Source organism: Haemaphysalis longicornis, unplaced genomic scaffold (genome assembly GCF_048455015.1).
Source record: "Haemaphysalis longicornis isolate Haplotype H1 unplaced genomic scaffold, Haemaphysalis longicornis Haplotype H1 scaffold_5, whole genome shotgun sequence".
NCBI lineage: Eukaryota > Metazoa > Arthropoda > Arachnida > Ixodida > Ixodidae > Haemaphysalis > Haemaphysalis longicornis.
This window is the reverse complement of record NW_027526385.1, coordinates 68,902,617-68,930,344: the sequence shown is the minus strand read 5'-3', so window position 1 is coordinate 68,930,344 and position 27,728 is coordinate 68,902,617. Positions and strand designations below refer to the sequence as shown.

The 27,728-nt window shown below is 48.4% G+C and overlaps 2 protein-coding genes across 3 annotated transcripts in view; one reads left to right on the top strand and one right to left on the bottom strand.

Annotated features, from left to right (window-relative positions):
- LOC144138395 (uncharacterized) overlaps positions 1-4,828 on the bottom strand; it is a 74,041-nt gene extending 69,213 nt beyond the window's left edge. For both annotated transcript variants that reach the window (XM_077670657.1, XM_077670656.1), the window contains exons 1-3: positions 4,585-4,828; positions 4,257-4,323; positions 64-182 (exon numbers count right to left, since the gene is read on the bottom strand). In XM_077670657.1, coding sequence (XP_077526783.1) covers positions 64-182; positions 4,257-4,323; positions 4,585-4,645 — 247 coding nt within the window. In that variant the 5' untranslated portion in view covers positions 4,646-4,828. The remainder of the gene's footprint in view (positions 1-63; positions 183-4,256; positions 4,324-4,584) is intronic.
- A 200-nt stretch (positions 4,829-5,028) lies between these two features.
- Alr (Evr1_Alr domain-containing protein Alr) lies at positions 5,029-16,895 on the top strand. Its single transcript, XM_077670655.1, has 3 exons — positions 5,029-5,205; positions 10,551-10,777; positions 14,835-16,895. The coding sequence occupies exons 1-3, from the start codon at positions 5,065-5,067 to the stop codon at positions 14,995-14,997; spliced, it is 531 nt and encodes a 176-aa protein (XP_077526781.1). The 5' UTR covers positions 5,029-5,064; the 3' UTR covers positions 14,998-16,895.
- The last annotated feature ends 10,833 nt before the right edge of the window (positions 16,896-27,728 follow it).

The window sequence follows — 27,728 nt, the reverse complement described above, 5'->3', positions numbered from 1 at the left end:
CAGAGTATAGCGGGATACACGCAGTAGTGTACACACGCATGCAAGCTGGAGGTCACTACTCACACGTGTGCAGGTAGCTCACGACTTGCTCGTGATGGACAGAAGCCGCATCGGGGCCCTCGCCTCTGGGGCCACTCTGCGACCGCCGCCCGTTGGCCTGGCTGTACGGCGGCCGCGAAGCACTGCACAGCCAGACGGGAACCATTCGAGCATCGACACACAAGCCTGACATGTGAACAACCACAGCAAGGAAACCACTGTTAACCCCTTGATGCCGACAACTTTATTATTTTGCTTAAGTGTGCGAGTTTTTAGATGCGGAGCATCTCATGCTCGGGGCTGTGTCCGTCCCTCCCTTGTCCGCCGTCCGCACTCTACTGCGCATGTGCGTCTCTTCAGCCCCGTCAGCGTTTGAGGTGGCGTCAGCGCAGTCCACCATAAAAAGAAATAGTTGGGCGGCGCCCGGTTTCGATCCCACGACTCTCTGGCCGCAAGGAGAGGTACGTGGCGCTCTTCCCACTGCGCTACAAACCGAGACGGGAGCATGTGCTACGAACGCGCCTTATGTCCTTCACTCATTCAAACTACTGATACAACGAAGGCACGCGAAGCTGAACGTCAACGGAAAGGACGAACTGAAAACTAATGGGAACTTGAGTCGACGCCATGGCTGCTTCGCATACTACTCAGGGTTCGCCTACAAAAAGATGGTGTAATTTTGTTTTATGATCTACAGGACTTCCGACATAACAAATATGAAGCCAGCAAAAAAATTGTTCCATTAGGACGGACACTAGGACACACTGGGCACTGGCGGCCCATAGATCACTTCAACCTTGATCAGCATGATTTATGGTTCAAGCGAAGGCAATAACGTGAAGTTTGTATTGCTATTATTTATAATAACAACTCATTCGTAATAACAATGAAATTGCACAATTTCGGTTATGTGTCACTAGCCCATTGAGACACCCGGGCTCGATGCGAGTTGACATGTGTAAACAATATTTCGTTAAGCACAAGGGAGTATGCGCTGCCGTTTTTCCTTTAATTTTTGAAGGTCTGGGATGCTTTGTCTGTCGATAGGTGGCATTAAATGTCGAAAAAAAAAAAAAAAAAAAAACTCCCACAAAGTGCGAGAGAAAAAAAATATTGTTTGAATTGTGGCTGCTGAGCAACACTGGGCATCAAAGGGTTAAAAAAAAAAATGAAAATTCCTTAACGTCTTTAGAGCGGTCTTGATCAAAGGCATCACACGGGTGATGAAGCACGCCTTGCTGGATTCGCTGGCGAGCATTTGGCAAGGGGGGATGTTGTAAAGTTAAGCGGACTCAATAATTCCACTTAAACTTGATTTGTGTGTATGTACCGGGTGCGCGAGGTATTTGAGAACAGAACATTGGCATCAGGCACAACAATATCTCCAGCATGATCAGACATTTTCACCAAACTTTGTGAACTACTTCTCTTATGGGTTATTTCCCTAACAATTCAATGAATCCCTCAACGGCAGCAATAAGAGATTCTATTTGTCATCGCAAAGGGCTGCATGCACAGATCAAGTGGTTTTTAAAGTTGTCCATTGGGTGAAAAATGGCGGCCTTCAGCAAGTCTCTTGTATTATGCAGCCCTTTGTTGGCCTCTCTCTCCAAATGATGCCCCAGACATATTAGTCGAGTGGATTTAAATCTGGCGAACCAGGAGGCCACAAGTTGGAAGTGACAGGGTCGTAGTTCTCAGCCATGTTACTATTGAGTGACACAGGCGGTGTGCACAGGAGCCCAATCGTGCTGAAAGACACGTCTTCCTTTAGAAACACTCTAAATCCATGGCTTTACAACAGTGGCAAGCACATCCACATAACCAGCAGCATTAACGAGTAGTCGTGCAAAAAAAAGTGTGGTGGCATGACGGCAGCACCCCCATTGCGGGCGACGGATAACACCAGCGCCGGAGAAATTAAGGTATTCTGACGATGTCTCACTGCTGACTGTGCTTTTTTCCTTTTCGCCGCAGATGCCACGTCACGGCCACAACACATCAGCTTTGTGCGCATCTTGTAAACGAAAGACTTCGCTACTTTCAGAAAGGTGGCAATTTCCAAGTCGCTGTGGAGCGCGGCCAGGCCGACGAGGACTGCATGGCGTTTCATTTTCCGCTTCAACTTGTACACTTCCACCTTTGAACAAACTGTGCAGTATGAATGATAAGGGGTCGACGAACAAGATGCCGTACGCCTAGATATATATGAGGCTGCTGGTGTGTATGGCGATAAGGAATAGCGTTCTCAAATACCTCGCACACCCGGTATGTATGTTTGCGCTTATTGGCACAACGGTATCTCAGACCAAAGAGCGCCAAAACTATGTCACATGGTCCTTCAATAGCCAGGGCAAACTTGATTTGGTTGTGTGATGGGAAATCCCCAGATGCCCACAGCATGGCCTTAGCTGCCCACATAACCACCACAAAAACGATACTTCTTCGTGCGGTGCGGTATTGCGCGAAGAAACCAACACAATCGTAAACACCACGGGGACAGACTGAAGATCTAAACTTTGCAGGGACAGCTCAACGAATCTGTAACAATATCATTTGAGCAGCGACTTGCTAGGGTGCTAGCACAGCGCTACCTAGCCAACCAGCAAAATGAATATTATGCGCACTGTGAAAACACAACCATTGGTTACACAGCTGGCTGTTCACAGTCAACACAGCACAGCACTTGTGCCTTCACGCCATGCCATCGCCTTCCAGGTGCAGTTACAAAAGGGGCTTTCATTGTAATGGATATAAACACTTAGCGTAGGAATGTCCCATGCTTACAACCTTGCTCGCTCTACAGCTTTCCTCAGTAATAAAGAACTGGCATAGTGAAAGTCCATGTTCAAGTGATAGTTCCTCAATCTTCAATTCAATCTACAGTTCTATCTTGAAAGTTCCTCGGGCACTAAAGACAGCTTACACGGTAAGACGGCTTACCCCTAGCTGTGTGTAGGCAAAAGACCTACCGTATTTACTTGATTCTAAGCACCCCCATTTTTCCTCGGTCTCGATGCCCAAAGTAAAGGGGGTGCTGAAATTTGAAAACCTAAATTACTAAATGATGACTTACACAGTAATCCTGCATTCCCACTTTCTGCCCCGCAAATTTTTCACACGACAGTGCAGGTGAATTGTGAATCGTAGTGCGTTAGAACTCTAGAGAAATGCTAAGGCTGGCACGGTAAGAAACTGGCCATCAAAACGATTTGAAAATTTCTTACGGCAGTAAATTTGTTAATCATTTTTTAAACAAACAAATCTTGTAATTATATAACTGCCCCCTCCCCTCCTATAATTTAAATACAATCAGGTTCGACTGTACAACCACATTCTTTTGTGTACAACCAAATTTTGAAGAAATAGTCGGGAACTAAATGCTTTTATCGTACGTGTGGTTTAACTGAAAAGTTTATCTTTGTAGCATGCTATCAAAACTATGAGCGCAAGTAAGGGTGGAGACCGAGATAAAACGCGAACACAAGACTTCCTTGTGAGCTCTGGTTTTATGAATAATGGCGTAAAAACGCGTTTACGCTTACAGGTACAGAAATAAAATTAAAGCAGCCAGGCGTGCGCGATAAAAGCTTAAATTTGACGAATCGTAGCATGACAGGACCCATCACAGAGACAACGAAATAAGCTTTATTACCAGTGATTACGAAGCCGCTAGCAGAACGGTGTGAAACTACGATCGCCAACAGCAGCTAGCGAACTAAGGATGTACGGAATTCCACCGTCGAAACGGGTTTCCTCGCCCTACTTTTTTCGACACGAAACAACCCAGCCGACCACCACAAGCACAGGCCGGAACGCTGCATTTTCCTCGTCTTTACTAAAAACTACTAAAAACCCGAAACACTAACACCAGTAACATACGGCCACGTACTCCCAATTGAAGTTTCGTCTTCGCGAAACATACTGCTCGAAGAAACAAACCTCGTTCCAGTATCCGAAATGGGCGGAACCGCAAAAACTGGCGGCTGGGGTTAGTTAGGAAACATCGCAGAGTTTTCGTTAGCTACCTGTGCTTTTAAACACCGCCCGAAGAGTGGACACGCGTTCTGTCAACAAAGCCAGCGATGCGGAGGCGTTGCGCGCTTAGGCCTGACCCAGTGATATGCCGCGTGCAATCTGTCACGTCGGCAGCGCGCCGGCAACACACGGCGCGTCAACGACCCCTCCACGCCGATCACCGTCGCACAAAGCCTCACCTCATCTCAGAGTTCCGCTGGAAGTTCGACCGCTGGTCCTGGTTTCCCGCCTTGAACGACGAGACACCTGCGAAAGCATCAAGGAGCCCGATTCAGCGCGATCATTCACGTCTCCCCTTCCCCAAAAAGAAGAAACAGAAAAATACAACACGGGGGGCTGGTAGCGCGAAGACCCCGACTCCTCGCGAGCCCGATCACGGCGAGCGCACTCGCAAGAACCCGGTTCTGCACGCTGCACGCGCTGGCGCGTGCTCTTCGCATTCATAAACACCAGAAACGCAGTCTCACGAGTTTGAATGAGAATGGCGGGATGGGAAACGGTGCTCACCCGAGGCGCGGCCTCTAACAACGGCGTTGTTTGGGGGGAGGCCCTTTGAGACGGCGAACATGCTAGGGCTTCTTTGTTTCACGGCGATTGATGGACACCGTTCCGCAGGCTTCTCGTCATTATCTAACTAAACCATGGGCCAGGGCGGTGGAACTCCGATGAATGATCAAGCGCAGCACGTTGTCCATTCAGCACTGCTCCTCTCTTGTCAAACAAACACAACAGCGCTCGCGGACATCTTTATGCCGCTGATAAATGCGTAACGCCGCACGAAGCCAGGCAATGTGAAGCAGGCGCGAAATTGTAATTACTAAATCAGCGTTAGGGTAATAACAATATCATGTTATTGCAAAATTTCCAGCACAGAATGATTAAGAAACGGATTTACCAAGAAAACTGAATGCGTTTCTCGCGAGAAATTTATTAACCCGAAAGGAAGCCAGAACGCCGCCAAGACGAGACGAGACAACAGCAGTCAACATGGCGGCGTCCAGAGATTCAGAAGACGGTCACAGCGAAGACTACGATTTTCACGGCAGTAGGCGGAAAAAACCGTGCAGAGCGTGCTCAGATTTCAAAGCTTGGGCGAAGAGCAAAGGTGGTACACCTGCAAAAGCAGGGGTAAGTCTGAGCATTTGCTTTTTATGTCCTAGTGCCGTTCACAGGCTACCCACATCAACGCAGGTGATGTAATAACGAATCGTTCTCGGATCATTGCTATCTACCCTGCATGTTAGGCTAGAACGACTTCTCTCAGCAGGTTTTTTAAACCCTGGCGCGAATATCATTCTAGCTGGAGAGTACAAGCTTAAGTCGTCCGTATCGCGCGGGCATGTGAACGGTGTCCGGCGTGCGAACTGTGTCGTCTGCTTCAAATCCAGTAACTGCGAAAATCCACGCTTCTCTATGTCGCGGTGCTACTAAAGCCTTACTTAGGGCAGCAGGGCTTTGAGTATTGCATTAAATTTTCGGACGCGATGGCCTAGAAATGTTTCGGACCACACATTGGCCCTGTCTTGGTGCCGGCAAAGGTTTGAACGCCCTGGAGCATAGTTTTCCCAAAGAATGTGTACTTAGCGCAGAAAGGGTGAAGGGCAACGCAAAGACGGGATAAGTAAAGCTTCTCCTGTTATTACCCTATCCTTCGTCTTTTTTCCGCTATGTATGCTCTGTGAAAGCGTATATCAGGTGATGGCGAAATAGCGGTCAAAGATTGCGCGGCTCGAAGTCCTACTCAAGGTCTGATAATACGCAGAGAAACGCGCTGAAAGAATCGAGCGGTCATTGCGAAATCAAGGTAATATTTTTTTCTTATTGGGAACACGCCCTGATAATAACAGCACGAATAAAAAAAAAAACCGTAGATGACTCCAGGTAGTGCCACTGGATATTTTGGCGTTTAATTCCTCTTTGAACGGAGCTTAGGAGCACTGTGGGATTACAGGACGCTCTCTTCCTCCTATCTATAACACGCACGCACAGTAAGACAGGAGGAGAAAGTACCTTTATTGTGTCCAGAGGAAAAACCTTGTCAGGGCCGGTGTGCTTCAGACGACGGCCAGGATGTCTTGGCACCTCTTGGCAGGATGTCTTCGGCCCTCTCGACGGCCCACCGCTGAATGACAGGGTCCTCGCTAAGCAGCACGGTCTCCCACTGCTCAGTGCTGTTGATATCAAATGTTCCTTTATTTTGCTAAAGTCATTTCTTTGTATAGCGCAGGCCATTCCCAGAGCATGCATAACTGGGGAAATGGAAACACTGCCCCCAGCGAGAAAGGGAGAAATTTTTTATCAAGCTGAAGAATGTAGTTTTATTTGGGAACCTATCAAGTGAATGGCGACGCATAAGTTTTTATTGCTAATTTTCAAGAAATCTCGATCGTCAGGCCATGTACAGTCGGTAAAATGCTTGTCTATAACACTGCTTTTTGTACTTCCGGCCTTCTGCGGTGTTGGCTTGAAATAATTTCGATAAAATTAGTGCACCATCTACGCCGACCACTTCAGTCCCCAACACTAGTTTGAAGAGCATCTGTCAGCACTTTTTAGATACAGCAGGTTGAAGTAGAAATCGCTGTTATAGACAAGCGTTTTAAAAGGCTTTACATGCTATTACAATGCAAGTTACAAACAGACGTGGCACCACGCTGTGTAGTACCGTGGCAGTGGCGATCGGCCAATCATTCGTATAGTGTATGTACGAGGGGGAACAGTTAATTGAGTTGTTGACTGGCAATAACATAAGGAAGGAAAGGAACGTGCGTGCTACCGGCCCCCATTGCATGTCGCAGACCACGTAAATGCGGCCTTTCACATTTAAATTACGTCCGTAGCAATATTATGTCCGTACCGAAATTGCATGAGATATGGAAGTAATCTGTGAAGTACGCAATTTATTTCCAGTCTGGCTTAAAGACAACTTTATTATACCCTGTTGCATTCACGCCATTGTCACTGTCTTCTTGTTTGGGGAGCAACAGGAAAAAACTTGGATAACCCACACGTATCACAGAAAAGGAATAAACGTCGTTGCGACGAATAGAAAATACACAATTCCACAGCTACGCTACTTCACTATCTAGACCAGTCACTAACTATCGTAGATGTTATTAAGCGAAATTTCGCTGAATATACTTCGCCAGGTGAGAGCTGACGTTAACGATTCGACGCAAGGATGTCCAACTGAAACTGGTGGCTTTTGTTCCTGTCACACAACCAGCAACAAAGAGAAAAATGCTCAGAAAATGCGCATGAATTCTTATGCCGCTTCTGTTCGCTACAAATGAAAAGCGAACACGTAAATATGAACCAATTCTGGTTCATATTTACGTGTTCGCACAATAAAAAAATACTGCCCGTTGACACAGTGGCGTTCCTGGCTAACCTTGCACCCGGGGCCCCAGCAAATTTGTCACCCCCCTCTCATACAAAATGTCAGCAATAATCAGAACAGATCAGCACAATTGCCGCTATTTTATGCGACATTAAAATAATTTGCTTTATTTTATTTCATTATTTCCTTTATTTTATTTTATTTAATTTCCTTTATTTTATTTATTTTATTTTCCTGAAATTTTCTAAATTGAGTTTACCCACTTATTTTGTATTGTTAAAATAAAGTGTCCAAATAACAACAAAAGACGTATCTATTTTTGTCTAGAAATGAACAAAAACTTTGCAGATTATGTTTAAAGCGAGGGCTTTAGAATACGAGCGTTCGATACAGTTAACCACGATGCAAAACTTTTGGGGATATTTTGGCAATAATGAAGGAAGAGTAATGCTAAAGTAAGCATGCTTTGCTTCTTTTAATGTTTTTTTTTTTTCATGAATACTCGTTTTTTTTTCCTCTGAAGGATCCAGGCTTGTGGATTACCTGAATATTTACCCTTACAGAAAAGCCGTCTGTTTTGTTTTGTAGAGCGCTAATTATTGCATTAAACCAATGCGAACTACGGTTCATTAAAATGGTCTTTCTGGAATGCACAAGAACTGCTTTAAACATGTACCAGTTTTCGTCAACCAAACGATTTTCAAAGATTTTTATACATTCATTTATGAATAGGGTTGTCAGTAGCAGCAAAAGTGGCTTTTCTATAGAAGCAAATTCTCTTTTGTTTGTTGCACGAATGATGAGATGGCACATTCAGCGGGACAAAGGCAATACAAACAATACAGAGATCGCTAATGTCAGGCATATGGCTAATATTTGAAACAATGTCTGGGACACTTAGTATTAGGTCGAACATACAGGTGAAGATGTCCTGTTTAGCTGGGTAGTCGCTTGTGTAAAGTAAAAGTAGGCGCATAATGATCGGAAAGTAGAGGATTCCGGTATCGTTGTCACAGTCGTAGAGGATTTCCAGGTAACGTGGGGGAAATTAAAGCTGGCAAAAACAAACATGGCATGATTAGGAAATTTTGTAATAAAATACATATAGTGTGTCGAGCAGGTCATTAGAAAATCCTGCGTTAGCGGATGGTGTAAAATAGCAGCAAAAAAAATTCTTCTGAAAGCCTGCAGTTATGCGAAAGGAAACAAGATCGAGCTTTGTAAAAAGATTCATTTAGCGACATTCAAAGATTTTGGCAACATCATTTAGAACGCCACCTGAATGTCTCTTCTCTTTTTTTTTTTAAGTTAGGGCAATGCGTACAATTATTTTAACTCTTTTGACGGAATAAGATGTTCTTTGACATCGTGAAAACTGAAGCGTGGCTGTTTTGTTTTGCCTTCACTTCAGTTATTAGCAAACAAAAATATTTGGTGGTAATGGTTGGTCTTCGTTGGAGTGGAAACTTGCGGAACACTAGTGGAGCATTGCTATCGCTTTTACGTTATAAAAAGTTTCGTTTCACTGAACTGTAGTCGTATAGGGGGATATTAAGGCGAATATAAAAATTTCTGGCAATTAGGGGTAATGGAGCGTCAGGCCTTGTAGCCTGACGCTCCATTTTTCAGACGCCTGCTACAGCGCAAACAACGCTTTATCGGATTCGAAATTAAGGGTTCTTAAGCGGATGGCTCATTCAAGAGACCGCGTTGTCCTGCCGATATCATACAGTGTTGAAATTCTTACGTCTGTGGAACTCGGGACGTATTTTTGTTGTTTTTGTGTTTCTGGTTCCAGATGCCAGACCTTTTTCCAGTAGCGATCTGCACATGCACGGGCCGCCGGTTTGCCATTCTTGGTAGTAGCCTCGGGCGAAATAAACCAAAGAGCGCCCCCTCAGCTTGCTGCTTGGGGAGCAGAGGCTGTGCTTCCTAGAGCTGCACGTCTTTATTCCTCTTTTCGGGCAGTCCGCAGAGTTCGTACGTGCACACAGAAAGGCTTTCAAAAGAAAGGGTCAAAAATGTTTGAGGCGGCTGACCACGCTGCGAGCACTTTGCTACCAGTGAAGGAGAAACGAAAATAAAAAAAAAAAAAGGGAAGAAAAGGGGTGCTTCGGTCACTGCAAATTAGTCACGCGAGCGTGCGCCTGCTACTGTGACATTCATGTGAAAGGCACGGGTGACGCTGGGTGCGGGAGGGATTGCAGGACCAGGATATTTTGCGCACGGGTTCCCCGAAAGCCAAACAGTTCTTGGGACGGGCCTTTAGTGCCAGTTTAGGTTCGCCGTGGTGGCTGCTAAAAGGACCGATACTGGAAAAAGGTCCATTGCAATTGAGAAACGACATTTTCCACTTCCCCTGAACCGGAGGTCGAAATAGGGTTTACTCCCTCTCTCTCCTTGAGAAAGCGTTCCGGAGAGAATGGGCAGAGGTGACGCTAGGTGTCTCCGCGTGAAGGTAAAGCACCGACGCTACAGTCCACAAGTTTCCCCGTATACATCTTTGTCAGGTCTCACGGAGGGCAGAGGACAGCAACCTGGAAATTATTGGAAACGTGTGTGCCTCCCTTTCTTAGGTTCGAGAGGAGACTCACCTTCGTCGTGCCTCCATGCGCAATGGGATGCAGACACGCCCAGCATCAGACGCACTGCGTTACCGTGAAGCTCTGGGATTCAAGTGAATTCTCGTGACAATGAAAGCCCAGCTGGGGTGGCTGCTTTTCAGACGAAGGTCGAAAGCTAAACGCCAGTGAGCCGAGATTTCGGCGCAGCAAAGCGCCGCCGGGGACACGCATATTTACTGTCTCCCCCACCCCTAGCGACGCCACTGACCACTACGCTGACTCGCAACTGAAATTTTATTAGGACAAATCACCTATGTGACCACACATGGTAAAGGCTTCATAAACATTCTTTTTTTTTTTTTTTTTTTTTTTGTCAAGTAACATTCGAGCAGCGGCGGCGTGCGGCCTTCTGAACGGAGAAGGTCGCCCACATTTTATTTATTTTTTATTTCAGCTTAATAAACGTTGTGCTTGCCTGGCTGCCCGTGCCATTGATTGCGACTCTGCTGTAGCTGGCGGAGTCCATGAGCTGACCACTCGACTCCCTCGTTCTTTTTTTCGCCTGGCAGGCTGGCGCAGCGGGTGGTGTGGCGGCGGCAACCGAGGAAGACGAGTACCGCGACTGTCCCCCGGACCGCTCCCAGCTGGGCCGGTGCTCGTGGTCGCTGCTGCACTCGGTGGCCGCCTACTACCCGGTGCGGCCCACTCCCGCCCAGCAGAGGGACGCCGAGGCCTTCTTCAGACTCTTCGCCAAGTTGTACCCGTGTGACGACTGCGCCAAGGACTTCCGCGCAGAGTGAGCTCTTGCCTACTTCCGTCTTGGGGAGTGTACCGAAAGAGGGGGAGATGGGGGATGGGGGCGAGGGGGGGGGGCAACTACACACACACAGGCACAGATAGGTGGAAAAACGGATGGACGTACAGACAGAGAGAAAGAGAGAAGGGGGAGAAAAACCAGCCGCCAGAACGCCAAAGAGAGAGAGAGAGAGAAATAACTTTTATCTACATAAAGGGTTAGGGCGGGGTGGGCACGACCCGGGGGGTCGCGACGACTTCAGCCGCTCGAGTCACTAGCTCCTTCTGGAGTTGGGGGTCCGAGCGGCATAACGCCACCATCCACTGGTCAGGAGAGTTAATTGGAGGGAATGGGTCCTCTGCACAACCCCACATTTGCTGTTGGACCGTGGCTTTTTCACCGCAGCGGGGGCAGAGCGAGGATGGGTAGAGGGAGGGGTGGACATGATGAAGGACGGCTCTGCACGGTAGAGATTCCGTTTGGAGTTGACGCCAGAGGCGCTCCTCCTCCAGAGTGAGGGATGAGTGAGCGGGGGGAAGCTTGCGGCGGGAGAGGCGGTAATGCTGTGTGACCTCTCGGAATGTGAGGAGACTGTCCCTGGTCGATCTGGCTCCATGGAAGGAAGAGTCCACATCGTACGCCCGGGTGACAAGTGCTCGGGCTGCCATGTGAGCCGGGAACCATTGGAGTTCGACCGTGTGGGATGGCGAATTTAGACCGAGAATTTTGTGTGCCGGGGCGGAAATGAGCCCCTTGACAAAGTTTTGAACGGCCGTTTTCGAATCCGAAAATACAAGTTCAGGGGTGGGCCTTTGGGTTAATGCTAGCGCGATTGCCGCTTATTCCGCGATATGCGGGTGACGGGTGTGAATGGTGAGGGTTGCAAGAGGAGGAGATGACGTGGAGTGAATTACAGCAATGGCGAATGCATCTTTATGCCGATATTCTGCGGCATCGACATAGAGGGTCACTCGGGAAGGGGGAAATTTTTTATCTAGTGTCGTGGCTCGATGAATCCGCCTGTCAATACGAAATTTTGGGTGCGTGTTTTTGGGAATCGGTCGAACGATGATATGATTTCTGATTGATGATTTGATGCAGCGCACAGACTCAGGGCTTTGAGCTGGGCCGATCCCGAGTTTCTGCAAGAGGAGTCTGCCCGCGGAGCAGCGCCCTAGGCGGTTGACTTGGCCAGTGCGGTGGCCATCGATTAGTTCTGCTGCCGTATTGTATGTCCCTGCTGTCTCTAATCTGGCAGTGGATGCGTTCGGTGGTAACTGCAAGGCGGCTCGGTATGCTTTGCGGATGAGACCATCTACTTTACTCATTTCGCTGTCGTTGAGGGGAAGATAGGGAAGAGCATATGTGAGTCGGCTGATAACAAACGCTTGTACGAGTCTCAAGCGGTCTTGTTCTTTCAGGCCGTGCCCTCGGGCAACGATCCTACGGAGCAGGCCAATTATTTGGGTAACATGCGCCGAGAACTTCTTGACTACCTCCGTATTTCTCCGATTACTCTGTAGCATAAGGCCTAGAATTTTGAGGTTCGTGACCCGCGGTACAGGCTTCCCGTCCACTAAAACATGGATGGAAGCCTCTCGCGAAGGTCCAGATTTTTTGCTGGGAAGACGAGCATCTCTGATTTGGTGGGAGAGCATTGCAGGCCCGCTACTCGGGCTCCCTGCACGACGGCTGTAGCGCCAGCTTGAAGGGTTGCTTCTGTGTATGCATCACTTCCTCGAGTGACCCATAGGGTTATATCGTCTGCATACATGCTGTATTGAAGACCGGGCACTCGGTCCAGAGCACAGGCTATGTGTGACAATGCTAGATTAAACAGTAAGGGGGATATGACCGACCCCTGCAGTGTGCCGCATGACGGTAGCTGTATTTCAGGAGATTGTAAGTCACCCAGTGTCAGCGTGGCTGTTCTGTGTGACAGGAAGGCGCGAACATAGTTGTACGTCCGTACGCCTGGCCCTATGCGTTCTACGCCTGCCAGGATGGTCGAGTGAGATACCTTATCAAATGCTTTTGTCAGGTCCAAGTGTAGAATGGCCGCTCAGTCAAGGAAAGGACAGGGGAAGTGGTGGAATAGCTATACTGTCTTAACAGCTGAGCTGTTTAGGGGCTAGCACCGCGAAGTTCGGCGGTGATTGTCACTCCAGGCGAAGGTGTTGCCCGTAACGCCTGGCGAAAGTACATCGCTGGGCTCACAGATGGCGCTACCGCCTCGATGGCTGTGGGGTACGCGATCTCCGCTCTCGCAGCAGGAGATGGGGGGAGGAAGGGGAGGAGATGAGAAGGTTGAATTCCAACGGCAGGTCCGGAGAACCTTCAGAGCAACGTCATCTTTGCTTCGTTTAGAGCAAACACGTTCCAAAGGCAGATCGGGAGCAACCAAATCCTGTTCCAATGGCAGATCGAGAGCGCCGTCGCAGCCGAGATCGCTCCGCGGGGCAAGAAAAAATTGCTACCCCGAAATAGGTAAAGTCGGCCGGAACTCGCGGGGGGCCTTGTCTTCTCTCGTGACGTTGTCGCCGTCTGCTTGACGTACGTACACTGCAACGAGGACTGCAGTTTACAACCGAGGTCGCACACAGCCGCAGGCGATAATAGATTTCAATGTGCTTTTATGTCCAAATGTGTGATAGTGGGACGTTACAAAAGGGGGGGGGGCGCCGTTGAAGGATGTAGTGACAGCAGTTAAAATAGCAAACAAAGCGCCCGTATACACCTGAGAACGCGAGGTCCATAAGCGCCCGTTTTCACCTCAGAACGCGAGGTCCATAACAGAATACGATAACACTGCAACAAAAGCAACGAAAAAAAAATACATTTAGCGGCAAGCGATAGCCAACTGTTTCGATCGCGGTACGTACCTCTGCTGAAGGCATTGCAGAAGTGGATGTCTTCGGTTTCTAGTAGGCCTATTGAAGTAGGTCTATAGAATAGAAGTAGTTCTATAGATTTAGTTTTAGAAATAGGTCTCTAAAATAGTTTTATAAAAGTAGGCTATAGTATGTATATAGAAGTGAATGTCTTCAGTTCCTAGTAGGTCTACAGAAGTGTATGAATAGGCCTGTAGAAATTTCTTGTTAATTTTATTAGCTAATCTCTGCCTCACATGGGGGTGGGGGGAGGGATAGTATTTGTTTTACCGCAGTTGTTTAAAAACAGCAGCGAAGAGGAGTTCTTGTGCTGAAATGCTTTGCTGGAACTTGCTTCGTGAGTAGCGCTTTCCCGCTTGCAGAAAGCGCTTGCAGTGAAGCCTTCTTCACAGTTTGAAATTATTGAAGCTATCTGAGGAGCTAGTTGGTATTTCGGCGCGATAGCATAAAGCGCGCAGAAAAGACGGGAGGAACATAAAGAAGACACCACACGGCGCGGAAGTTTCTGTGTAATCTCTTCTTTCTGTTCGTGTCCGTGTTTTTTTTTAACAGTAGAACTATTTAAGCTTTTCGTTCTGCCGTCCAGCGTTGCCGAAAAAAAAATGCAGAGAAAAAATACCGCGCGCACACGAGCGTGCGTCTCGTGAGGAGCGCCCGGCGTCGGCCAGCTCGACCTCCGAGAACACTCTGCCCAGCGTTCGTGGCGTGATCTCTCGCGGGCTCTTCTACTCGCCAGTTCACGTGCGTTCGCGCCTGAAATAGGGAGCACAGACGCCGAGTTCGAGAAGCCGGGTGCCGCCGGTTCTAGCGCGCGCTAACGCGGTCCATTTTCGGGGATATATGAAAGGCTTCGGACCAAACGATCCGGACCTGCCAGTCATGGAGACTTTTCAGCGGCAAGTTCGGAAATACATGTGTGGTGCAACAGCCGGGTCTTCGACGAAGCGAGAGGGGCCGCCAGCTCTGCTGTTTCTCCAGCCTTGCACCAATAATGCAAGCTGCGCCATTTCTTTATTGCGTCTTCTTTGCGCATTTGTCCTGGCATGTCAAAATGATTGCTTTCGGCACGCACGCCGGACGGCGCAAGCCAATCACAGCTGTCGCTGTAAAAATAAAGGTCCAACGAGTCGTCTCGTGTTTCAGGCTGGGTGCGTTTTGTGTCGCAGGCTGGAGGCCAGCGCCCCCCGGGTGTCCAGCCGCGCCGACCTGGCGCAGTGGCTGTGTGAGCAGCACAACATCGTCAACCGGAAGCTGGGCAAACGGGAGTTCGACTGTTCCCGCGTCGACGAGAGGTGGCGCCGGGGATGGGACGACGGCTCCTGCTCCTGATCGCGCTCCGCTGCCGTTCCGTCTTCGCGTAACCCGCACCAAGAAGGGAGACGAGTTCCGTGCAGCCACGAGAGAGTTTTAGTATATCGTGTGTTCCGTCTGTACCGGGACTCGACTGGGCGTGTGCGTATTCGTTCAGGTAGGGGGGCGGAGTCCCGCTGACAGGCGTCCGGCCCTCGCCGTGCCCGCGCATTCGTTCCTACTGAGGGGTGGCCCGCCCCGCCGTGCCCTCGCGCGCGCATGCGCAATAGTGGAGAGTTTAGTAGTCCGTATGTTCCGGGTTGTACGTGGTTACCGTGTTGACCGGGACCTGTCTGGGCACTTGCGCATTCGACGCGGAAGGGGGATTTGTTCCGCGGGCAGGCCCTCGCCCTATGCTCGTGCATTCGTCAGAGTGGGGTGCACCTCCTCGCCATTCCTCCTCGCCCTTCCTCGCGCACAGGCGCAGTCGGGTCCCGGTAATCAAGGTAACGACGTAAACGACGGAACAGACGGACTGCTTAAACTCTCTAGTGTATCGGCACAAACGACACAAAGGGAATGCACGGAACACATGGTATGCTAAAAGTCTCGACTATCGTCACCATTGTCGCCACATTTTAAGGGTGTGTCGGTCGTCACCCGGTGATGTCTGCGAAGTGGTGACAGTGTGCAAGGCATCGAAGCGCGGACAAGACTGCACCCAGTGCCAACGTTTCTACAAGAGACTTGTCTTCGTAAGGTGTTAACGGCGACGAGTGTTGGTGTTGTTATAGTGAACCCATCCTGTTCATTCCAACCTGTCTTTCCCCCAGTAGTAGCGCCAACTCGATGATTGCACGGGAACAAAAAAAAAAAGTTGACTTAAATGATTCTGTTTTCAAGCCAAAAACTTGGCGTTTTGTGTAAATGAAACGATATTTATCATAAAAAAAAAAAACAGCGCACAAACTGGACGGGACGAGAACGCTGAAAAAGACACAACAGTGCTTGTTGCGTCTTTTTTAGTTTTCTCGTCCTGTGTAGCTTGTACGCTGTTGTTTTTATGATGAGCAGTATCCGACTAGCCCAACTTTTAACCATTTTACAGAAATAATATTTCTGCGATAACGAAGGTAGTTTTTTATGGTGTGAGAGAGCTAGTCTTGCTGTCGTTTGAGGTGAAGGCGTGTTACGTTTTTCGGTGAACTTGACGCGCGCTCAGGCGTCGTTGTTTGTTAGCTTTTTGTTTGTCATCCAGTTTCTTAGAGGAGAGTATAGAGTCACTGAAGGCTTTCTTTCTTTTTCAGCATCGTTGCTCTTTCCTTTCCGCGCTACTTGGGGCGCCCTTAGTGTCGCGGTTGTCGCCGGCGACGTCCGTGTGTCAGGTGCAGCCGCGTGCCTCATTCCAGGGGGCGCAATTAAGGCGCCGTAATTAGGCGCGCAACGAGACTCGGAGTACCGAGCCGTGGCTCTGACGGGGGCCGGCCGAAGCGGTGTATTTCCTTTTCGTGTGTGAAATACATTGTAGATAACCGCTGTGTTGTTGTGAGTGCTACATTTGTTTTTCTGAAGTTGGAAAACCTTGATTTTTTTGTTTTCCGGATTTAGCTCCGGCTCATTTGCTGGCTGTTTCGTGCTTCCATCCTGGCAGTCGGCTTTGATTCTGCAGCCGCGAACTTAACCCTTTTTCGCGATTAAATGAGCAGGAAGACAATTTCGCTGTTAGTTTTTGCTCAGGGTTGGCCACGGTGTGCTTTGGCTCAGAGATACCGGTGCATATGTGCCTTGCGACATTGAAACACGTTTTTCTTTAACGGCGAAAGACTTAGAGGGACCCCGCAGCAGTTTTTCTTGTAATAATAATTATCATCATCACCATCGTTATTATCATCATCATTGTTATCGTCAACAACAGCCTACATAAGTCCACTGCTGAACGAAGGCCTCTAATCTTCTTTGTACATTTTAAATGATCGCAGAAGGTAGTCAGCCAAAGAATACAGTACTTGGATTAGGGGGTCACAAAGAACCTCAGCCCAAAATTCATGCTCTATGCTCATCAGGTAACTTACAAACTTGCTCAAGAGATTTTAAAGACGATAGTCTTTCTTGGGCTACTTGAATGCAAATTTTGGTCTGTCTGTATGTCCGTCTGCCCGTCTGTCTGTCCGTCTGTCTGTCTGTGACTCGATTCACCCACCCGGCCAAAGTGAAACGAAAGCTGCGCAATACTTATATACTGTCACGAAGACAAGGACGATGCAGTTGTGTTGAATGAGAAACACGTTTATTGGAGCGAACTTGTGCTCCCCTAACAACTCAAAAGAATACAGAGGCGGCGAAGCAGCTGTCAACAAAGTGACTTGCACAGGCGAGTGTCGTCGAATCGAATGCCCCGGCGTCCGCACTGCAGGCTTTTTATCTTTTGGCGCGCGTGGTTCTCGAAACGTCGATTCGCATCGAGAACATAGTAGACCCAAGAAGATTATTCTGGGCTGTTCACGTTAGATCGGAATGCTCTCCCTATCACAACAGATAACACATGCGGCACAGAAAGAAAGAATTGAACACGCGCTTTCCTTGGCGCAGAGATAACAGAGACCGGCACAGCCGGGCGGTAAAAGCAAAACACAAATAAACAAACCCAATGTATGGTTCGCGGCATTACCCCCCCTCTAAGAGTGCATCGACCCGATGCTAACATAAGCGACAGTCCGAACAAATGAAAATAAAAGTTCGTCATCGTTCGTAGAAAGGTTTTAAGCGAACCACGTGGACGACTTCAGGCCGCGTGCGTCGTCGTGATGTGCCGGAGTCACCATCGGGGATCACTTCGTAGGTAAGTTGGCCAACACGTCGTAGAATCTGGTAGGGTCCGAAATACTGTCGCAGGAGCTTCTCACTGAGTCCGCGTCGTCGGATGGGAGTCCAAACCCACACACGATCCCCTGGTTGGTACTCGGCGTCTCGGCGTCGGAGGTTGTAGTGGGCATGAAGGGTGCGTACCCAGCACCTCCACCAGATGTCACGAAGACAAGGACGATGCAGTTGTGTTGAATGAGAAACACGTTTATTGGAGCGAACTTGTGCTCCCCTAACAACTCAAAAGAATACAGAGGCGGCGAAGCAGCTGTCAACAAAGTGACTTGCACAGGCGAGTGTCGTCGAATCGAATGCCCCGGCGTCCGCACTGCAGGCTTTTTATCTTTTGGCGCGCGTGGTTCTCGAAACGTCGATTCGCATCGAGAACATAGTAGACCCAAGAAGATTATTCTGGGCTGTTCACGTTAGATCGGAATGCTCTCCCTATCACAACAGATAACACATGCGGCACAGAAAGAAAGAATTGAACACGCGCTTTCCTTGGCGCAGAGATAACAGAGACCGGCACAGCCGGGCGGTAAAAGCAAAACACAAATAAACAAACCCAATGTATGGTTCGCGGCAATACTAAAACCAGGTGTCAGTGTTCATACTTTTCAAGTGTTGAACAAGAACACGACATTACACAAATATAAGGCAGCAAATCAATACGTATGTAATACAGTATTCGCAGTGTCTTTTATTAAAAAAATCAAGGATGCTTGGTTTTTGCGATAACAAGTGAAATACTACGTCAACGGCAGAAAACCGCCTCCTGCTGTTGCCAGCGCTATCTACTGGCGGCATTTAAGAAATAAAACGGCAATAGCAACGAAAGGTTAGCTTCCACGTTCCGCTTGGAACGCTCGTGGAGTAGGGCAACGGGGTTCTATAAACGTTGTAGTAGGGTGCCTTAATTCACGCGCGTCTACGCCGTACGGCAGCGCTGGCATCGAGACACCCGACTTGGAGCAGTAGAACGCGGTAAATTTAAATTGACTTGAGCAAACCTCTAGCGTGTTATCTTGGGAGGAACGAGACGACCGTGACCCGGGAGGAACCCGGGACGACCGTGACGACAGTGCCATTATCTGAGGCGCAGTCCCTACACCAAATCGGAAGACTCCAGGTGGTGTCTAATCAGCCGGTTTCGCTCTCGTCTGGACGGAACTATACAAATTTCACGTCGGCTCCGTCTGGACGGAACGCTAAGCTCCCAGTTGTATTCCGTCTGGACGGAAGGATAACCCGCAGCGCTTCGTTCCGTCTGGACGGAAAGCTAAACACAGCCCTTAATAAAACCACAGTTGGGCCAATATACTACAGAAAAACGAAACATTTACTGAAATATCTATGTGCAGACTGCGAATAAGCCACTCGTATGGTACTTGTTCTTACCTATTAAAAAGCACACAGCAACCAATATGCAACAGATGTGGAGGGCGGCTCTCAGTTCTCCATATCTTAATTGAATGTGCAGGATTGGAGGACGCTAGACGCCGTCACTTTCCCGAGATTTACAGATATGCCGTACCCCTACACCACTTGCTATTTTTAACAACTGAACCTATGTTTTCCGCGAACCGCCTTCTAACTTACATCCAAGACATCGAATTTTTAAAACTTATTACCTGCCGCGCGTAATTCCAAGATGGTATACGCCGGGATGTACATTTTTTGACAACGTTTTAGACTGAGATCATTTTACACCCCCATACCAATGATTTATTTGTTAGCCTCCTCAGGTCCTTTCAAAATGTATTTTACTGACTGAAAGACCACTCACTCTAAAGGCCCGTTCACACTTGAGACGAAGGCGACGGGGATTCCATCGCTTTGTCGCGCGACGATCGTTTTTGTCGAATGGTCGGGACCGATTTTTGTCGCGCGGCAGAATTCCCGTCGCTTTCGTCGCATTTGTGAACGGGCTTTGACATGGCGCTCTTCGGCCTCGATGCCCCTGTGCCATAAATACGTACACAATAATAATAATTTCAGGTGGCAGTGTTCTTCGTGCAACAAGCGCGCGCGAGACACGACTTTACCTACATTGATGCTCTTGTATCGTCAGATCACATCCAGATCTGCATCTGATGGCCGGTTCAGGAGGGCAAGTTCCAGCGTCCCATACATAACAATTCCCTCAAAATCTGGACTAAATCTCTTTTCAATTCCCGCTACTGCGTCAATTATTCAAAAACAGTGGGCCTTGCTTCAACTGGGCGTCATTGGCGCCCCTGTCTTCGCACCTCGCTAGGCGCCTTCCGGGGTCTCAATGGTTCGACGTAGATGCACTTTTCTATTTTCATCAGCTCCACCATCACCTGAGCTTCACCATCTGCGCTCTGAGGAGATGTTCAATGAACTGTCTCTCCAAACAGTTCATTGAACATCTCCTCAGAGCGCAGATGGCGAAGCTCGCGCTGGGCGAGCTGTTTCTGCGGATTGGGGCATTCCGTAGACTGCTGACGAACGTCATTGAATGTATCCGTTAAATTCCTCCAGCACAGAGTTTTCAAGAGGCGGCGAATGTTTCCCGACTCCATGCTGCACAAAATTCCAGATATCGGCGCAGACTGCTCGGCTGGTGCTTTCTTCATCATTTCACCGAGTGAAGCAATTATGGCACCTTGTTCGTCCAACGCGGCAGATATAGCTGGCTTTTGGAATAAGAAGCGCGCTGAGCGGTGGGGTTTGATGTTTTTTTTTTTCCGACTTTCTTTCACAAAAAAGTTGCTTTAACTTCCCGGAGCGTGCTGCGAGCACACCTAATTCTCTGAAAGCCATGAGTGCATCACGAAGTTGCGGACAGCAGTTGGAGACATCATCAGCTACAAGAAACATGGCCGTGGGCTCCGCTTTCACTGGGCTTCAGATATTGGAGTTTGTTTTACGGAGATTGCGCTGTACCTAACTGTCAAGCAATTTAAATATGATGTCTTAAAGATAAAGTTCAAGGGGGGGGGGGGGGGGGCATCGCAAGGGGTCAGAACCCCCCCCCCCCCCAGATTATTTACCCCACTGAAAAAGTGTGTTGGTGCGGGCTTGTTGGTACATAACTGAATATGGAAAAACGGCGCTAAAACGGGACAAAGAACGTGAAAAGACTGGGCGCTGACTAACAACAACAAGTTTTATTTCGCCGTGGCGGAATATGCACCCTCGGAAAACACGAAAAGAAGATAAAGGGAGACACACAATCAACTAATATACGAGGCGCATGTGCGAAAATAACATTCATTGATCAAGGTATCTATGTTCTTTTTCTAACAATTCAATGGATGCCTTACTGACAGACGAATCACCCCGCTTGTGGATGACATGTGCTTCGTAGATTTCTCTGGCACTTTTTCCTTTATACTTTCTTAGCTCACGTGTCTGCTCGAAAAGAGGAGTACATTTACGATCTGCACAATCCGCACGATGGAGAGCCAAATTACTGCCAGTTTTATTTTTCACTTTGTTCGCGTGTTCTCGCAGCCTATCGTTCAGACACCGCCCTGGTTGGCCCGTGTATGATTTACCACAGGACAACGGAATGTCATAGACTACACCAGACGAGCATTCAACGGCTGGTTTTCCTGAACATTTGTTGTTCAATGTGTGTGAGACCCTCCTGAAGGAAATACGCAGCCAGAACCCTACAAAAGAACGCCAAGTGATCGACCGGAAGAAGTTGACAGTGATCCCCTACGTTCATGGTGTTTCCCACCGGCTAAAAAAGGCTGCAGCACGAGCCGGAGTGACCTTTGTGTTCAGTGCACCAAACAAACTAAGTGGGTTGTGCGCCAGAGTAGACGGGGAAGGAACTGGCGCCAAGTTCTGCTTGAAGAACCACGCCCAGCGTTTCGTTGAATGCTCGTCTGGTGTAGTCTATGACATTCCGTTTTCTTGTGGTAAATCATACACGGGCCAAACAGGGCGGTGTCTGAACGATAGGCTGCGAGAACACGCGAACACAGTGAAAAATAAAACTGGCAGTAATTTGGCTTTCCATTGTGCGGATTGGGCAGGTCGTAAATGTACTCCTCTTTTCGAGTAGACACGTGTGCTAAGAAAGTATAAAGGAAAAAGTGCCAGAGAAATCTACGAAGCACATGTCATCCACAAGCGGGGTGATTCGTCTGTCAGCAAGGCATCCATTGAATTGTTAGAAAAAGAACATAGATACCTTGATCAATGAATGTTATTTTCGCACATGCGCCTTATATATTAGTTGATTGTGTGTCTCCCTTTATCTTCTTTTCGTGTTTTCCGAGGGTGTATATTCCGCCACGGCGAAATAAAACTCGTTGTTGTTAGTCAGCGCCCAGTCTCGTCACGTTCTTTGTCCCGTTTTAGCGCTGTTTATATTCAGTTACCCCACTGGGCGAGAGATTTAGCTAGTATTTATTTAAACCAAAGAAAAGGTACATGCACAGCACACAAAGGGAACCGGCAACGTTGTCAAATGATTTGTGCGCAGTTTGAAGTGGGCTACGCTGCTCCAGCTGGTCATAGAAACTACCGTAATCAGAAAATGTCAGCTTCAAATATATGGGCAGTAATGTCTGGAAACAACGAGTCCCAAAAACTATCCAGGGTCGGTGAAATGTTTTACCCTATTTCACGGCGACAGCAGCCGCCATTTGCAAGCTGTTACGTAGCATCACGTCACTTTTACGCAGGCTGAAGTCGCCAGTGTGTGACGTAAGCGTTCCCGCCTACTGGTTATACTACGTCACGCCTTCTCAGCCAATCACAGAGAGGGCTTGACATGCAAGCCATGTTGTTATGGAATAGCAAAGGCAGGCCCACGTTGTCATGTCCGCTGCATTTCGTCTAGTTTTTCACTGCCGACCAAGGATTATGCGTTTTCAGTAGAGATAAATAAGACAAAATTTAGAACTGGTGCCAGCAAACGTCATGAAACGTCAAAATGACGAAAGCACTCACAACCGCCTCGTCAACCCGAAGCGTGACAGAAATTGAAAGCCAATCAGAAAAGACTACCGGCTAATTCACAGTTCACGTTGAATTTCGTGCGTCGAGAGCAGGGCCCCGAAGTTCTGAAAACCATATTTACGAACTTCACATCCAAGTCGACTCTTTACTCTGTGCGAAGTGCGAGTTTTGTGCAATAACTTCACAAAGTTCCTGAACCATTTGCCTTTTGAGCGAAAAAGCAGGAGGTTTTTTTGATACGATTTTTTAAACGGCGGAGCTGTTTAAAAGCTTGGGCTTGGGAATCGTTTGCAGAAAACTTCGGTCGGAACAAAAACATAAAAGTCTTTCAGTGGTCGGAATCGAACCAGGGTCCATTGCGTAATGAAACCAGCGTCCATCCGATTGCGCTGTCATCGCATTCAGGGTGCGCATTTTCTTTGGGTTCGTAGCATCGGTATATTGGCTTTGAACATTGGCCGAGTTTCGGAATTTGGAAGTTTGGATTTCGGACTTTCAGAGTGTACATTGTGGACTTCGATTTAACTCAGTTTCCATAGAGAAAGCTTCGCTTTTTAACCAACTTTCTCTCAAATTAAGAAAGGGTGAGACCTAAAACAAGTAATTTAAAGCTAGTAAAAACCTGCAGCTCTGCTGTTTCCTCACTCTTCGTATCTCAATTGCGAAGGTGGTCGCATGTTTTAGGGACGAAGCCCCTTAGGGGTTCGGGCTGTTGGCGTCTAATGTCGTCGTAACCCTCGTCTCATGTAGTCACTGTACTAAAACACCAGGACACTCGTTTACGCCTCGAGCTAGAACGCAAGCGTACTAAAAAACACCGGGGCACTCGTTTACGCCTCGCGCTGGAGCGCTTCGTCAAGCGTACAAAAAAAAAAAAAAAAAAACACCGGGACACTCGTTAACGCCTCGCGCTAGAGAGCTTCGTGCTTCAATGACAAGAGACTTTTCCAGCAAAGCTTTATATACCTCGACCCCCAACGGTTTCATCTCCGTTGGCAAAAACGTCAAGACACCAAGACTACACTTATACACTGCATGTATCGCCCCTCCCTATGTTTTACGTTAGTGGAGAGGGCCCGGGATTTTTTTTTTCAGGAGTATTTTTAAAGTATTATATATTATTTTATCGCCATTCCCTGATTAATTTCTCCAGAGCATACAGGTCGCATCGCACCCGATTGTGCTTGCTTGCATAAAAAAAAAGAGATGCGCGGATGCCCACACAGCTTGAGTCACTGTGGAGCTATTTAAAATCAAAGCAGAGAAGTCTGCGCCCACTCCGTTCCTATTGTTTCCTTGTCCTTGCGCAGTTTGCGCTGTTTCGTAACTGCTTCGAACCCCGCATAAATCGACCCATACATGGCTGTAGCGTACATGTGCCTGCTTTCTAGCGCGGAAACCCCGTTCGAATGCAGTATGTTGTTGACGCGCTGTTCGGCGCGCTTGTTTCTTATTATTTCGGTAGGAATAAAACGGTGATTTAGTACGCCTGTTCTCCTGCGGCACACAATAGCCCTCGAAGGGAAGAAAAGAAATTCGTCGTTTAGCGGGGCTCACTTTGAACGGCGCAGCGCCTTCAAGAAGCCATTACAATTAATCTGAATAGATGAATCGAAGTCTCCGGAAGCATTTATCGCTTCTTTATTTGTTTGCCCGTTTTTTTATATCAAATCTGAGATTCCGGCGTCTTTCTTGCTGAATGTGCTCTTTGCTGCACGACACTTTTCATCACGCACCGGTCGCCTTTACGTTTGTTTTCTTCGTGTCGCCAAAGTCGGAAAAAAAAGGCACCGGAAAGGCGTGGGCTGTTAAGAAATCACGATGTGTGCGCTTTGGGGAAAAGCCAACTTATTGCTTGGCGCTTTCATCTTAACTCCAGGGTCGTGCAGTGAAGCCAATGCACCAGAAACCCGAATGAAACAACGCCCGGACGCCCGGGCCCCTTGGGTGCGCGAAAATTGTTCTCACTAAATGTAAACATAGACTTTGTCCCTGCTTACTACACGTGCCTACGATGTTCCTTCTTCAGCCTTGGTTGGCTCCGCCTTCGCCAATTCACCCTCAGTGCACATGAAGTCTTTTTTCAAAAGTTTCTGATTGATTGATTGTAGGGTTTAACGCGCCGACGCAACGCAGGCGGTGAGGCGCGCGGTAGTGGAGGGCTCCGGATTAATTTTGACCACCTGAGGATCTTTAACGTGCGCCGAAATCTCGTACACACGGGCGTTTTTGCTTTTCGCCTCCATCAGAAAAGCGGCCGCCGCGGCCGGGAAACGAACCCGCGACCTCGTGCTCAGCAGCACAACGCCGTAGCCACTGAGCCACCGCGGCGGGTCTTTCAAAAGTTTCTTTGCCGTGCCAGAAGAATGGTTCGCAAGAAATGGGCCACAAAGCAGTCTCTGCCCTTACTGTCATCAAGTAATTCGGTACTACTTGAAGGTCAAGCTTTCGTATTGAATTCGTAGTGGTCCACAAACTTTTGACACAGACTGTACTTTTTGCTGAGGCCAACTGCGCAAAATGACGCCAACAACTGAGTCTGAGCTTTCAGCACGTAATTGTTTGCAAAGGAGTGTGTAGTAGAACCACCGTAGTTCTGCGTAGCCGAACAAGGAGTGTGTATGTTTGGCCTGTTCTGTCCACGAGATGGCATGCTAGCAGCTGAGGCGTGATTTGACATGTACGACTACTGCCAATATAACAAATCATCACCCAGTCTAAAATGGCGACAGGAATATCGCAGAAACCTAACAAGAATTCCTATCATACGATAAAAAAACTTTTTTTGTGACACCAGGAGCCCTGTTGTTACGACAAAGCCATCTGTTGTTACGACTCACATTTATGTCGTAACGAAGTCAATTTTCTCAACGACACATTCATGTAGTCAACAGAACTTCCTGTTCCTACAACAGCCATCATGCTGTCGTGACATAGCCAGCTGCCAGTACCACAACTCAAGAATACGACAAGATAACAGTACGGCACGCAAAATACGACAAACTACAGGAATTTTTCTTTTCAATTTCGACATCATCATATTTTGACCGGAATGAGTGAAGCGCACACAGCGCCACCTATTCTGATCGAGAAGGCGAGTAAAAAAATCGTATGACGATTACTATATTCTCTAATGCGAAATTTGTGCGCAGCTCGAACTGCAGTCTTCTCGGTCACGACGCATATCAGCTGCGTCTCAGGAAGTGATCATGTGACTAGGGAACGCATGGCAGCGCCTTCTACTCTGCCGTTATCTCGCGGCATTTCGCTGCTTCCTAGCACGTTGTTGCAAATCGTGTTTAAATCTAACGCGCAAATGTCACGTGGTTCGGATGAGCCACAAACTGAGGAGCTTCTGCCGAAAATGCGTGGGGAGGGACGGCGCTCCTCGACGGCGACTCATGGCGAAAGTACGAGGGGGAGGCGGTGAGACATACTGAGCGGTGGTAACGCGCTGGGAGAGGACGCCTTAGCAGCGCGTGCCGCCCTCCCCCTCACACTTTTACCACTCGCCGCTCCTCCATCTTCTTTCTGCTGGGGTGGCTCGTTCGCTCGCTCGGTTACGCGGACAACGCCGCCTCCTCCTCCGCCGCCGCCGCGAAACCCCTGTACCGGGCGCCAAAGTGCGCAAACTTGCTTATCCGACGTCATTGAGGAGCGACTGCGCACAACGCCATTTTCTGCTACCCTTGGTTTTATCACGACAGCAGGAAACTTTCGGGAGGCGACACGACTGCCGTTGTTGCTGCACTGCAGCAAAAAAAAAAAAAAAAAGAGACTCCGGTTTAAATAGCTATCACGAGCGAAAGCAAAGACTATGCACACGGTGCTTCGTGAAAGCTTGCCTTTGCTTAAGATTTCGCAGCCTGCCGTCTGGCTATATCTACTGGATGATTCGATTCATCCTGTCGTTTGCGCTGAAGGGCACGCATAGAGGGCCCTGCCGGAGCTGAGCGATCAAGCGCAGGCGAAGCAGCCGTTTCACCCCCGCTTCGTCTCGTGCTACTGCAGCAGCCAGGCTCTGAGCGAGCGAAGCTTTAAGACCGCTGCAGATTGGGCGCCGGCGGCTGAAGGTCACTTGGCGACGCGATAGATGGCCTTGAAAAGTGTAGCGTAGTAGGGCGTTCGCTCTAAAATCTTTCTGATTCAACTCATTTCGCGGAATCTTTGGTCCCTGTTTTGTGACCGCGGTTTCGTATGAAATGGCAAAACATGCAAGGTGCGCGCGGGATGCACGTTTTATAGAATAGAAGGAAAGCTGGGTGGTTGCTAGAAATTACTTCTGCCAAGAAATATTGCGTACAGTTTTTCTGCATAAGGATTTCGTCTGTCTGTCTGTCTGTCTGTCTGTCTGTCTGTCTGTCTGTCTGTCTGTCTGTCTGTCTGTGTCTCTGTCTGTCTGTGTGTCTGTCTGTCTGTCTGTCTGTCTGTCTAATGTTTGCTGTTCTCTTGTCTGGCTTTCTTGCACGGCTTTTCTGCACTGAAAAGAGCCAACTTTAGCCAACGTGTGCTGCGGGAAAGTCGGAATTTGCAAGCAATGTGGTAAAGCCAACTTTTTACGTCTGTGTGAAGGTTTGACGCGCAAAAAATGGGCTAGAGGGTTAAAGCATTTTTAATTATATAAATGGCCGCGATGAAATTTTCTCTAGCAAGAGGCCGAAATGAAGTGTCTTAAGCCAAGTTCGCGCTTCAGTTGCGGTCGGAACGAGTGTAAACAGAATCTGCGCGGCTCCTTTGGTCACTGCCCAAATAACTTTGATGGGTAGAGTCGCTAGACCCGGGTTCTTGAGGAAAGGTTGACTCGAACTGTCCTCATTTCCCCCCACTCCGCCCGTGGTTCTCACACATAAAACATGGCCGCGCATCGATCGGGATGTCGCAAACTAGATTCGCAAAGCCCCTCCCTCGCTCACACTGTGTTTACACTTTTTAAAGGCGCCCCTTAAAACGAAAACAACCGCGAC